Source organism: Coregonus clupeaformis, chromosome 12 (assembly GCF_020615455.1).
Source record: "Coregonus clupeaformis isolate EN_2021a chromosome 12, ASM2061545v1, whole genome shotgun sequence".
Taxonomy (NCBI): domain Eukaryota; kingdom Metazoa; phylum Chordata; class Actinopteri; order Salmoniformes; family Salmonidae; genus Coregonus; species Coregonus clupeaformis.
This window is the reverse complement of record NC_059203.1, coordinates 12,808,988-12,823,575: the sequence shown is the minus strand read 5'-3', so window position 1 is coordinate 12,823,575 and position 14,588 is coordinate 12,808,988. Positions and strand designations below refer to the sequence as shown.

The 14,588-nt window shown below is 39.5% G+C and overlaps 1 protein-coding gene across 8 annotated transcripts in view; it reads left to right on the top strand.

Annotated features, from left to right (window-relative positions):
* Window positions 1-3,608: 3,608 nt before the first annotated feature.
* The window catches only part of LOC121577703 (paired box protein Pax-7), a 62,270-nt gene continuing 51,290 nt past the window's right edge, over window positions 3,609-14,588 (top strand). For 2 of the 8 annotated variants that reach the window (XM_041891514.2, XM_041891513.2), the window contains exons 1-4: window positions 3,609-4,109; window positions 5,493-5,728; window positions 6,497-6,626; window positions 6,893-7,021. In XM_041891514.2, coding sequence (XP_041747448.1) covers window positions 4,025-4,109; window positions 5,493-5,728; window positions 6,497-6,626; window positions 6,893-7,021 — 580 coding nt within the window. In that variant the 5' untranslated portion in view covers window positions 3,609-4,024. Of the gene's footprint in view, window positions 4,110-5,453; window positions 5,729-6,496; window positions 6,639-6,892; window positions 7,022-14,588 lie in introns of all 8 variants that reach the window. The other 6 variants (XM_041891512.2, XM_041891510.2, XM_041891509.2 and 3 more) reach the window with 3 other exon arrangements.

Below are 14,588 nucleotides of genomic sequence, written 5' to 3'. Positions count from 1 at the left end.
ATTATGTTAGGGAACTTTAAATTATGTTAGGAAAATGTAGTATTATGTTAGGGAACTTTAAATTATGTTAGGAAAATGATGGTAACACCACATACAAGATGCCATTAAAACTATATTCATGCAATACCTGACTTTGTTCAGAACTATAATGGTTAAATAAGCAATGCCTCTCATCAAAGCTTGGCTTTCTTTGTGTACGTCCAACATGAATAGCTAAAATTTGTACAAGGCACTATGAGTTGATGCAGGATGGAGATAGGATGCCTTGCAGAGAAACAGCAGTATTCACCTACAAGCTAAAAAGAAACTTGGGTAATTGCCATGTCACAAATAATGAGAGGCTTTGTAGCAAAGTGTTTGAAGAACAACCCCCAGATCAAGATAAGATTGTAGACAATATGATAAAAGGGGAAGTGTTCTCTGTCTTGTGAAGAGAAACACAAGTGACAGTCCCTTATTGGAATCAGATGCAGAGAGGTGTGTGTGTGTGTGTGTGTGGGGGGGGTGGTGGTACTTCCATCAGCCATTCGTTTACCTCGTGAATATAGAGGACATAGGGAGGAGGTGTAAAGTAAATACATCGTCGCCCACTAGTGGACATTAGCGTACCTCATTGCACCATCATGAGAAACGCGCCTAAAAGTATTAAGGTGATCATGCAGCCAAAATGACAACACAATGATTCTGTGAATGATATAGCCCACCATGCTTAATGCTAACTCACCTAAAAAATAAGTATCGTCTTTTGGTGTCATGGTTTGACAAGAGTTCAGAATCTCAGTTAGTGAACAGGAGCGGAGGATGCGTTTTTTTCTTGCAATGTGTTTGTCCTTGTGACAAAATGTACGAAATAAACCTATAAAATATAGTCTTATAATAACTTAATTTAATGATAAAAGGTAACGGGGGTGCTTAATTTTTCATTTGACCACAAAAGTGAATTGTGGCTGTGGATTGCAAACACATGCATTGAGTGAATAATGCATGGCTATTTCCGTTATTTTTTACATAGCCCTTATTGGAGACCTAAATGCAAGGGGACCAGACTAAACACAATGTTATAAAGATATTGGCTGATAGGTTGATATTGACATTGTTAGGCCTAATACTCTATTATGTGTAACTTTGTTTTTAATAATATTAACCATTATTATCATCATTATCATGGTTATCAGCATTTTTGTTTGCATTTTATTTTGGCCTACATAAAGATAGACATAGAGGGGCTCTCAATATCAACCCAAATAACCCACACTAAAGAAAACCAAAGTGAAGATAGAACAAAATGTGGATGTTTACTGTTTATTGGCATATTATATTGATTTTATAATATTTACATTTAAAAAATCAAAATCCTTTTACATGAATTTCAAAAAAGCAAAGACACAAACTTGAAATGACAGTTGAAGTTTTAAAAAAATCATACTGAACCTGCCTTACATTATTTAGACATTTGAAATACACACTTGAGGGGAAGTTGATTTACATACGTATTTCTATCGAGAGAGAGAGAGAGAGAGAGAGAGAGAGAGAGAGAGAGAGAGAGAGAGACTTATTGGTTACATACCTCCTCCCTAAAGCCAGTAGAAAGACAGCCTATGTTTCCATCTAAAGAATGTTTTTCTGGAAAACGCTTTTGTTTGGTTTTCACGTGATTGATGCTTGACTTAATCCAATGCTCAGTGAGTCTTCCAAGGAGGGTGAGGCGGGCTCTTTGTGCCTGATATCCCATGTGAAGCAAACCAAAGTGGCAGAGTTAGGGTCATAGCTATTCGGCAGGGTACCAGGTCCTCCCCATCCGCGCATCTGCATGTGAAATCGCCATTTCACCCCTCCACACTCCCTAATTGTTGCAAAAATTATTTGTGAAATTGCCTTCCACCAGTAGTGTTTTCCACAGCAATTGTCACACAATTTTCTATGCACGGCAGGCCCACAGAGTTGACATACGCGACTTTCAACTTAGTCTTCTTTCTTAGGCTACTTAAGAATGTAGGCTAATAGTTTTAACCTATTACTTTTATTAGAATGGGCTTTAAGCTATTGCTATTTGAAAGGTCCCTCTTGTAAATGTTCATTACGCCTACCTGTTAGGCTATTGGCCTACTACCATCATGGATCGGTGTAATTTCTGTAATTACTCATAAGCTTGCACGTTTTACTGAAAACGATTTGACGATCTCGACACGCAATTTTAGGCCTAATTGATGTTAAAATATTAATATCCAAAATAGAATGTCTTCACCTATATTGTACTATTGAATTCCACGGATGAAACAGCAATAGCAATAGGAACCTTGTCTGCATGAAATATGCTACCGCAAACTCGTACAGGCCTATCCTACAGGTGTTTTCTGCAGAAGAGAACGCGGGTGATAAGGCTAACTAGTCGATTATATTGTTATCAAATCAATAACGCTGCTGAGACGGTTAAGGAAACCCCCTCTCATTCCCTTGAAATTTGCTGAATTAGCTTACTCTGCTGAATCCAGTCTGTGAACAAACTGTAAAAATGTAAATTCCTGTGAGCTATACTTTCAATAAAAATCACCTCTAATACATCTAAGTTAACTTTTTAAAATATTTTATTTATATTTATTTATATTATATTTACATTTGTATTGTTTGAGTGAGTTGAACATTTTCCCGTCAGATAGGCCTATTAGGCCTAAATGTTTAAATTCTGTTTTGATCAGAATCTGCAATTGAAAAGTCGTAGAAACAGATGTAAACCAGATAGGTCTGTACTAATCCTGATTATTGGTCATTGCATGCTTTGCAACTCACAGTTAGGCCATTTAGGATTCGCTTGTTGGGCCTCTTTCTACAATTTATGAGGGCAAAGTTATGCCGGATTTCTTTAAGCTTGCTGAGGCACCTCAATGGTCAGTCAGTCAGTCCCTCAAGGTAAAGGTCGAATCCATCCCAATGGGAATGCGGGTACCGATTCGCGAGGGAATATAGTGGATCTTGGAGTTGTGCCTAATATTCCGTTAACTTCTTTAACCTTTCTTGCCCTTTTCATTTAGTATTTTTCCTATAGTGTTAAACCTCAAATCACTATCTGATATCATAAAAAGTTAAAGCCAACTTGACCATAACAAATAATTATCACCAAGTTTCAAACAGGAATTTAGGCTTCTAACGTCTGCCTTAAACACACGCACACTCGCATTCACGCACGCACACACACACACACACACACACACACACACACACACACACACACACACATACGTACATACATACATAACACACACACATACGTACATACATACATACATACAATGTGGATTTATGAATATTGTACATATATACAAATATAGATATACATTCATACATCTTGTTTAGAATGATTGATTCACTTGTGTGGACAAAGCAAAGAAGGAGTCGTGTTTTAATCAGGTATAAGGATTACCATCACATCTGTTTGGTTTTGTTTCTTAGTTTTGTAAAGTGATGCAATGAATTCAAAACGGGATGAGTGCGTTGCTTCCCATGCCGTTGTCTGATTGGTCGACAGGTCCGCAGCTATACCCACTCTCCCCATCATGAATAAAAGAAAGGCAATCGAGCCTATCCGCGCGCTCTACTGTCTCCTCCTACAACGCGCGCCAAAGTTGGCCACTTATACTACTTTCAACCAGCAAGCAGACGTTATTAAAACTAGCTGACCAAGTATATCAAGGTAAAGAATTAAATAAACTTTGCCCATTTACACATTTGAGTTCAAGGTGCATCCCCTCCCTTAACACAGCACAAAACCCTTTACCAAAGGGGTCTTCTTTTACCCCGCCAACTCACCAACCAGGTGACGAACATCACCACTTTTTCTGTTGGAAGGGTTTTTAGTATTTAGGAGTTTCTCTGACTGGGACAACGATTTTATTGTCTGCTTTTATATCCTTTTGAGAGGAGACATTTCGTCACATCCTGTCGGTTTAAACCTACATTTTCTTGTCTGGACTTTGCGCGAGTAAGAATTTGGTACCAGTGCCCACTCCGTGTTTCTTCAGTAGCTAGAATGGCTACTTTACCAGGAACAGTGCCTCGAATGATGCGCCCTGCGCCAGGCCAGAACTACCCCCGCACGGGATTCCCTCTGGAAGGTACGGCATCTTTTTAACTTGGAAAATCTTTCTCGAGAGTTGCAACAAAAACTAACTCATCAGTTTAGAGGGAGGTTACAGCTCATCTTTGTGAAAGATTGGGAAATATTATGCAATTGTGTTTTTGATTTGTTGTAGCTCATCTTTGTTAAATATTAGACAATTGTGTTTTCTATTTGTCTATTGATTTAGGTCTAGGCCACTATACAGGGAAAGCCTAACATTGCTTGACAGGCCTAGATGTTGATTGTAGAACTATAGGCCTACTTTAAATTGGTTATTTATAATGTTTGTTATGTTTGCCTATGTCATTGACAATATGGGTGATCAAAATGTACTTAATAGAATGTTGAATGCGTAATAGGCCTATCCTCCTGATTGATTGGTGAGCTTTTTATGCAATTAAAAACGTACTAAACCAATGGCGACATGGTTGCTAAGATAACTTAATCAGTCAAATTATAAACCCTGCGAGGAAATAAACAAATATCTTAGCAAATGCGCGGAAAAATACAAATTTCTATTTGCATGTAGGCCTATTTATGGGAATCGTTCCCAATCACAGCCAGTTCGTGCGCCCGAGCTTTTAACGAAAATGCACAAAACCATGTAGCTTGCAAGTGACTAAAGCTCCAGGATTTGTTGAAGTATCCTGCTGCTGCAAATGGAAACCAAATACACAGCAAAGAGATAGCTCAAAGGATCACATCAATATTTGTACAGCATGACTAGAAATAATCAAGGTGGAAAGTGCCACACTCTTTAGTGCCTCTTGAATACGAAATTGGATCTTCAAGTGCTCTGTGGCACTAATGATACATCCTGCCAGCCAGGCTGACTGGGAATGAGTGTGGCAGGGTTCTCTACTAAGAATGGATGGGCTGTGGGATATGTTTGGAATGTGCCTATATTATAGTTTAGTATAATAAACCTTTGCTGCTATCAGCTCTCACAGTCTAATGTCAGAATTAGACGTTCATCCATTCGACACATCCATATAATTATTATTACTGTATTATTATCACGGTTGTGATGACGATAATGCTAATTAATATTATTATTATAGGCGTATGTGAATATATGATAATGGAATTTGGGCCTACAATTGATAGTGAAGAACTACAGGCCTAGGCCTACTCATTCTGTATTGAATTATTATCTATGTGAAATAACTCTCACGATATCAATTAATTTAAAGTTGGCCTATATAGTACCAAACGAATTTCACATCAACATATTTAATTGTTTATCCTTAACCTAATGTCACATTGCCCTCTTTGTCACTGCATTGTTGTCTAACTTGATCTCTTGCGCATTAAACTTTAACAATTACAATATCATCAGGACAATATACAGGACCTGAATATGTTTATTGTGGAACAGTATCAACCCCCCTGGGCCAAGGTCGGGTGAACCAGCTCGGTGGAGTGTTCATCAACGGGAGGCCGCTGCCAAATCATATCCGACACAAGATAGTAGAGATGGCCCACCACGGCATCCGACCCTGCGTAATCTCGCGACAGCTACGAGTTTCCCATGGTTGTGTCTCCAAAATCCTCTGTCGGTACCAGGAGACCGGTTCGATTCGTCCCGGGGCAATAGGAGGCAGCAAGCCTAGGGTGAGTGGAGGACTATAGTTTCTACATTATTTCACAAACTTCAGCTAGCCTACCCATTGACCTGCCGTGTCAGATTATAAATTCTTCTTCTTCTTCTTCTTCTTCTTCTTCTTCTTCTTCTTCTTCTTAGTTATCATGTCACGTGCATTTTACGCACCTTCATGCATGCATGATGCAACAATTTCCACATACATACATTACGAGTTATAGCCTATAAATGATGACTGTTGCATGGAGTGAAATACATGCAGTTTTGTGTGTGTTTGATTTGTGAGGTAGCATATGAAGACATGAACCATACATCTGAAAAACAAAAAAGTCACTAGGGCTTCAATCAGGAAGTGGAGTAGCCTAGGCTATAGGGTCATGGCTAGAAGGTATCCAGCTTTTGTCGAATTAACGTCAGATTTGACTTTTCGTAGCAGGTTAGGAAAACTTACGCAGCAGGTTAGGATAATTAACTTACCAGGTTAGGATAATTGGGTTAAGGTTAGGAATGGTTAGCTAAAATGCACACAAAAATCTACTTTTGACGTTAATTTGACAAAAGATGGATGGATCCCTTAGCCGTGACTAGGCTATAGGCCTTGACATGTTGAAGGAAGGCATGCGCCTACATTTCAAACTCCCCCTCAGGGAAACGCGTAGGCTATGTTAGGCTATGTGTATTTGTATATACATTACAATATCATGTTCTTCGTGTGAATTAAAAGTTGTTTCGACTTTCCTCTCTCTGTGTCTGGTCGTTGCACATTGTAAAACCCACAGCAGGTATCAACTCCGGACGTGGAGAAGCGGATTGAGGAATACAAGCGAGAAAACCCCGGGATGTTCAGTTGGGAGATCCGGGACAAGCTGCTGAAGGACGGGGTGTGTGACAGAAGCACTGTTCCTTCAGGTGAGGCTTCTGGTAAGCAACTTTTCGTTCTTATGGTGATTACTGTAAGGGGATGAGATATGACCCCCTCCGTAGTCTGGTATGCACACGTTTGGTGTGCAGTTTTCACGTATTTTACTTATAATTTTGTAACTTCATTATTTTTTACCTTGTCTTTACATGAGCTGATGAGCATATAAATATGAGGAAATATACCATTCATTTGCTACACAAAGTACCGTAGGCCTTTTTTTTTGTAATCCAAGGCCTATTTCGTTTTCTCTCAGTGAGCTCCATCAGCCGAGTTCTTAGGGCCCGATTCGGCAAGAAAGATGACGACGACGATTGTGATAAGAAGGATGAAGACGGGGAAAAGAAAACAAAGCATAGCATCGATGGCATTCTCGGTGATAAAGGTAGGCCAACAAAGAAAAACATTGTGACTAAATCGTGTCATTCTTATTTATTTTACTAAACAATAAAACGTTAGGCGTACTTTTATCCTATACACACACTTCCACGATAATGCTCTATTAGGCCCATGCTTATTCCAATAGCAACATAATCAACATCATCATCATCATCAACAACTATTATTATTATTATTATTATTATTATTATCGTTATCGCTATTGTTATTGTTATTACATTTTAGTAGGCCTACACCCTATTCATATTAGGTCTATATAATTAATAATCATTATAATCATTATTATTTGGAGGTGAAGCTACAGTTGTTTTTTAAATAATTGTATCATTTTCAATTAGGTCAACAATTTATTTAAATTAATTTTTCTATAGGCTATATCTCTTGGGAAATTCTTACACTTTTATGGTAAATCGGAAGATCCTCTCACAGATTGGTGCATTCATTCCTGCTTTGAAGTCCCAGCCAGTCATTACTCAATTACTCAATTATTTATGTGAGCCCTGACGGAAGGTAGCCTATTTAGCTCCAGAAAATGTATTTGTGTAACAAATTCCTCTAGCACTCTTTTAACGCTCTTACTAACCGACAGCTGACAGTTGCCCCGTTTGACAATCAATGTCAGTTTAGAGGCACTACATCACTTGTCAGTTGAACTGAGACGATGAGGGCATCTTCTCTGCAGCCATATCCCTGTAATACTCATGGCAATTATGTTAATGCTTGCACACATTAACTAGTTGGTAACAAACGTTTTTGAAACAAATTATTAACATTTCAAAATAACAACGCTTATTGTGAATATTTACATTTTTAATATTATAGGTAATCGGAATACACTACATTATTTATTTAGCTAGTATTTTAAGATAACTCAGATTCATTGTTAATTCATATTTTTGTATAGCCTAAGCCTATATGAAACATGTCATTCAGTTGGTTGGTTCGTGCTATTGTGCCACTTGTCAGTGCGCTCTCTGTCATTGGATATAGAGGGAGAGAGAAAATCACAGTGCTTATACAAACCTGTCCTGAAAGAGACAAAGGTCGCCCTTTAAGAAGATCAAACATAATTGAATAGGGTTTAGATAAGAGTTCACAAAAAGCTTTTCCCAATAAAAAACACTGCCAAACTTCTTCGAACTTGAAAATGAACTTCAGTCGCAAAACCTCTCTCCAATTACGCTTTTCTAAAGTGAAGATTCCAAGGTAGGTCTACAAAGGCAAATCCTAGAAAGCAGGACAGCGAAAAGGGGAATGGTCCGGTCCATTCTCATTCGAAACCCCGCAAATAGAGAAAGAAAATAGTTTGGACAAAGGGCAAGGGTACATATAAAGGGAAATTAATTATTCAGTATACCCCGCTGGTAGATAGTTTTGTAATATTACGGAATAGTCTGTTGGAGGAGAATAGCCAACGCATTTCATGGTGCAAAACGGTGCTTTCTTTTTTTTAATGGTTTGTGTCCATTTATCCATTTAGAGGTCGGATCATTGTGTTTCTTAGCTGCATGGTGTAATTTTGGCGTTTCAGTTTGTAAACAGATAGCCTTTGGCTATAGTCACTTCAGTCAAAATGACCCATTGGTAGAGCCAGTAACATTTCGGTTTCTGATTTCAAAGGGATTTTATCATGTTCCATTCCAAGGTGAACTTGTTGCCGAATGTTTAACTGCAATTTTATCTAATTGCTTTGCTATTTTTTCTGATGATGATGGTCGTTCTTATTCGATGCTCAACACACGAATAGAAAACAGACGTCCGTTTGTTTACATCGAAATATTTGGTCGGCCCATGCCCTGCATTCTGAGATATGAATTTGCTTGCAACAGTGTCACAGCAGAATGTTGGAAACCTCACTAATGAAAGCGACAGATCTTTCCTCGTGAACTCAGAACACACCACATTTGCTTTTTAATTCTTAATAAGATTTGTATTTGTCCGGATGGCATTTAATAACGTTAAGACTTATTAGAGCAAGTAATGGAAACGTGTCTTTTGAATAGGCGGCTGTGTTCGAGTGGGGTGTAATAGCTTGCAGGCATGGTAAGAAATGTATTTATCCCCAATCAGCCCCTCACTCTCTGAGTTGGAAGCACAAACGTTATGTTGAAGGGTTTTAAAGCAGATTAAATTGAGTATTTTATTTATTTTCACTTTCATCTCTGAGCGGGGCTCACAGTGGCTCGCCCTGGTGACACATTTACGAGATTTCTGGTTTACTTCAGAGCTCTCTAGATTTATTTAATGTATTTATTTGTGTATTTATTCATAGGCTATATTTGAGTGTTGCATCACAGATTTATCTTCTGTGTAATCCGAAATGATAAAACAGGTAGGCTATTTTCAATGTATAATTTCAAGCAAGTTGCAATAGGCTAAGGCTAAATAGGGGTAGTTTAATGGAGATAGATCACCATGGTTTGTGGAGATGATATATAAGATTATATACAAGAGTATATAGAAAGCTATACTTACACTGTTTTGGGTGGTATCCCTAAACACGTGTTTATAAATGGAACGCAGCCTTAACCTATCTTATTTTGATAAGAATATCCATCCATATATCCTTTCCACAATTAAAGAGCATCCACCTGCCATCCTCAATAACGTGATAGTGATAGTGATGTGCTGCGATGACCCTGACAAGTTGAATTAGGCGACCAACGGGGTAAAGGGGTTAGACAAAACGCCACACGTGCATGTTCTCAATCCTGGAGAAGGTATATTGTTTGTGCATGACTGGTCAGAACGCCAGGGAAAGAATGAATCCGTCCATTTAAAAGGCACCATCTATAATAACTAAACCAACAAACTGTCCTCTGTAGCCTGCATGAATTGGCGAGGTGGAGGCAAGGGACACTTCAGCAAATCGTCGGATTACCTGCAGTTCTCAATATAATCAAACAGAGGTCAGACGGGCTTTCTGGGCGTTGGGAAGGGATCATGAGAGAGAGCATTGGAGAGCCACTGTGGTTTCAGGCAATCCGAGGCTCCAGGCTCGCTTTCTCTGTGTGCATATTCAATTAAATGACCATGGGTGTCGATTAAGAACAGGGATGTTTTATACAAAGGGTCAGAAAATAATCACGTCATCTATCAGATAACTGAAAAGTTGCAGACTTTGAAACGACGAACAAGCAAAACAAGTTAAAATGTATAAAGACCAAAATAAAGAAACCTTTGAAATGAGTGTGTTCGATGCATGCATGCATATGGACAAACACACGCGCGCACGCACACACACACACACACACATCTCCGGAAATATAATGTAGCTATATTTCGGGGGCTAAAGCCGTGCTGAATGAGAAGGACAGGGGAATGAAGCGAGAGACCACTTCAAACAAATCCATCTGGAAAAGTGTGTGTGAGAGAGATTTAATAAAAGTATGGGGAAGTTATTTAGCTATTAATAAAAAAAATCCTCAGGCGTTGAGAGTAACTCCATCTGCACTTTCTTGCAGATATTTTACTGGGTTGAAATTGAGGGAGACCCAAATGTTGGGCAGAGATAACACACCCATCATAGCCCAGACCCTGCTCTGTGCTTCACTGCATTAAACTCGGATTAACCTCCCCGGAGCCCGCTTTCGCCACATTTCACTGGAATTTACATTGGTAGATTTCTTACACACAGAGGGCAAAAGCTGAAAACCCTGGCAACAGTTAATTATATAATCGATTAAGATATTATTGACAATAATAATATAAAATAATACGAATAGCCTAATAATATCCTATTATTATTATTATTATTATTATTATTATTATTATTATATATTCATAATAATATGTTCTGCTTCAAAACAATATATTAATTGCAATTAAGAAATCACATTGAGCTATTTAAAACCGTTTGTAAACATTTTAAATCAATTATAGCCTACAAAGACAATAGGCTACCAAATTCTGTCAAATAATGTAAATTAGAGACTACTGTAAGCATGCATGGCTATTTTATGGAAACGGACAGTCAAAATCACGATAAAGACCATGTTGTAATCCTGGAACCAATCAAATTACCCAAGCCGGTCATAATTAGAATTCAAATAGGTTTGTTAGAAAAGCTTTGTCTTGATTTTGACAGGACACTGAATTTTTAGGCTCAAAACGCATAAATCAGTCACTGACATAGGCTAAAGACTAAACGCTCTCCAGTTTTGCTAATTTATGCTAAATCGTTTGCACCGAAGCCGAATCCTTCGACGCTGAACAATATTTAGCAGGGGTCATGGTTTACAAGCTTTTATACAATTAACAGTATCGTTACCCGCCACTGTGATAAAGGAACAATATTTTCACACCTCGTGTTGGTATCTGAACACACAGTGATGTAGAGCCTATGTCACGCGGCTGATTTCTAAATAACACGTCAACAGATGGTAATGACAAGTTAAACGGATACAGACAACATTTGAACGATTAGGTCTCGATTCGTTCTGTCCTCGGAAGGAGCGTTAACGCGCAATTATACCCACTGTTTTGGGCGACCTGTGAATTTGAGGGGGACCGCGAATTTGACATGTGCAGGATTTTCGTTCTCCGCATTCTTGTTAAAAATAGAAAAAATTATAGAGAGCAAGCCAAGGAAATATAGAAAGTAGATGAGGACAACTCGATCCTTATGCTAATCAGAAACATTATTGTGGCGGCGCAAACACAATGGTGGTTTATCATACTGCAAACTGACAGACAGTGTTTTCAAGCCTGCGTGTCTTTTGGCTGGTCTGGTCTTTTAATTAAAGCAATGTTTGCCACGTGGGACAAGTCCTATCACGTGCACACTACTTAGAAGAATGGTTTTTCGATCTCTTGTGGGATTCTCCAAAATTGACAATCTTCCCTCTCCAGCTATTTAGGGGACATTGAGAAGTGTAGAAGAAGACATGGGGATTTCTACCTCATTTATAAAGAGAGTTCATAATCCTTTCCTGCTTAATAACTTAAAAGGATTCAATTTCCCCGCTCATTTACTGTACATTGTTATTGGTTGCGATATAGCATTCCAAGGTTAACATTTCATGCTTGAAAAATATAAAAATATTGGCCTATACTGTGAGTCATACGTTTTTCAAAACTAAATTAAGATACATCATCACTTTAGGACCTTTTAATTCGTGCATGTGTTCCTCTTCCTCCTTGTTTATGATGTTGTTGTTGTTGATGTTGATGATGATGATGATCTTTTTAATCTAGACTAGACTACTCATTTCACATTTCCTTAATGTAGTTGATACTTTTGCAAGCGTTTTGTTAGCACCACGGTATTTAGTGTGCATGGGGGTTGCAGAACAGATTTTCGGACAAAAGCCATATGGCACAAATTATGAAGTATTGCCCTCAAGGCCCGGCTTATAGCAGCAGTGTGCAGGATGTTCCTATCATTTCTGCCTGTGTCTTACTTAGCCAATTTTCATTAGAACTTTTGCTGACCCTATCACACGTTTTTAAAAATGAGAATATCATAGTATAGTGTTTCAATAATGATATAGTTATATGGTCTGTCTTGACACTTTGGTTATGTGTGCTTCTTACTTGCGCTCACACACACACACACACACACACACACACACACACACACACACACACACACACACACACACACACACACACACACACACACACACACACACACACACACACACACACACACACACACACACACACACACACACACACACACACACACAAACACACACACACACACACAGGGATATATCATGCTTGAAAAACAGGTATTCAGAGATATATGTTGTTCCATGCATAATGGTGAGGGTGCTCCAGACATCTATTGAGTCAAGTTCTATTTTGGGAGAATGCTTTGTCAGTACCCTTGTTCCAATGTAATTATGTCATAATTAAAATATAAATGGTTGTTTTTATCAAAATGTAATTTTGGTGCATATTGCCTTGCCTGTATTGCTTCAGTTACTTGCAACAGGTGGGCTGCATGCAATTATGTATATAAAGCACCATTGGCTGCATGCAGGTACACAGCCTGGGCTGAAAGTCCTGGACAAAAGGAACACCTTTGTGAGAATGCCGTTCATTCACTACAGCTCAGCGTTCAACACCATAGTGCCCTCAAAGCTCATCACTAAACTAAGGACCCTGGGATTAAACACCTCCCTCTGCAACTGTTTCCTGGACTTCCTGACGGGCCGCCCCCAGGTGATGAGGGTAGGCAACAACACATCCGCCATGCTGACCCTCAACACGGGGGGCCCTCAGGGCTGCGTGCTTAGTCCCCTCCTGTACTCCCTGTTCACCGACTGCGTGGCCGCACACGACTCCAACACCATCATTAAGTTTGCCGACGACGGTGGTAGATCTGAACACCGATGACGATGAGACAGCCTACAGGGAGGAGGTCAGAGACCTGGCAGTGTGGTGCCAGGACAACAACCTCTCCCTCAACGTCAGCAAGACAAAAAGCTGATCATGGACTACAGGAAACAGAGGGCCAAGCAGGCCCACATTCACATTGACAGGGCTGTAGTGAAGCGGGTCGAGAGCTTCAAGTTCCTCGTTGTCCACATCATTAAGGAACTATCATGGTCCAAACACACCAACACAGTCGTGAAGAGAGCACGACAACGACTCTTCCCCCTCAGGAGGCTGAAAAGATTTGGCATGGGCCCTCAGATCCTCAAAAAGTTCTACAGCTGCACCATTGAGAGCATCTTGACTGGCTGCATCAGAGGGTAGTGTGTACGGCCCAGTACATCACTGGGACCGAGCTCCCCTCCATCCAGGACCTCTATACCAGGCAGTGTCAGAGGAAGGCCCTAAACATTGTCAAAGACTCCAGCCACCCAAGTCATTGACTGTTCTCTCTGCTACCACATGGCAAGTGGTATCAGAGTTTGAAGTCTGGGACTAAAAGGCTCCTGAAGAGCTTCTACCCCAAAGCCATAAGACTGCTGAACAGTTAATCAAGTGGCTACCCTGACTATTTGCATTGACCTCCTTTTTTTTGCACTGACTCTCTTGCACTGGCTCTATTCTGATTTGATTTGATTTGATGCACACTCACTGGACTCTACCTACACACTCACACATACTACACTGACACTCCAACACACACACACACACACACACACACACACACACACACACACACACACACACACACACACACACACACACACACACACACACACACACACACACACACACACACACACACACACACACACACACACACACACACACACACACACACACACACACACACACACACACTTCATATGCTCACACACACATAATACACCCCGCACACATGCGTATTGACGCCACACACACACTCACACATAGACACACATTTACATACGCTGCTGCTACTCTGTTTATTATCTATCCTGATTGCCTAGTCACTTTTACTTCCACCTACATGTACATATTACCTCAATCACTTAAATTACCTCGTACCCCTGCACATTGACTTGGTACCGGTACTCCTTGTATATAGCCTCTTTATTGTTATTTTATTGTATTACTATTTCCTTTCCCCCCTATTTGCTAATTTATTTATTTTTCGTACTATTTAACTC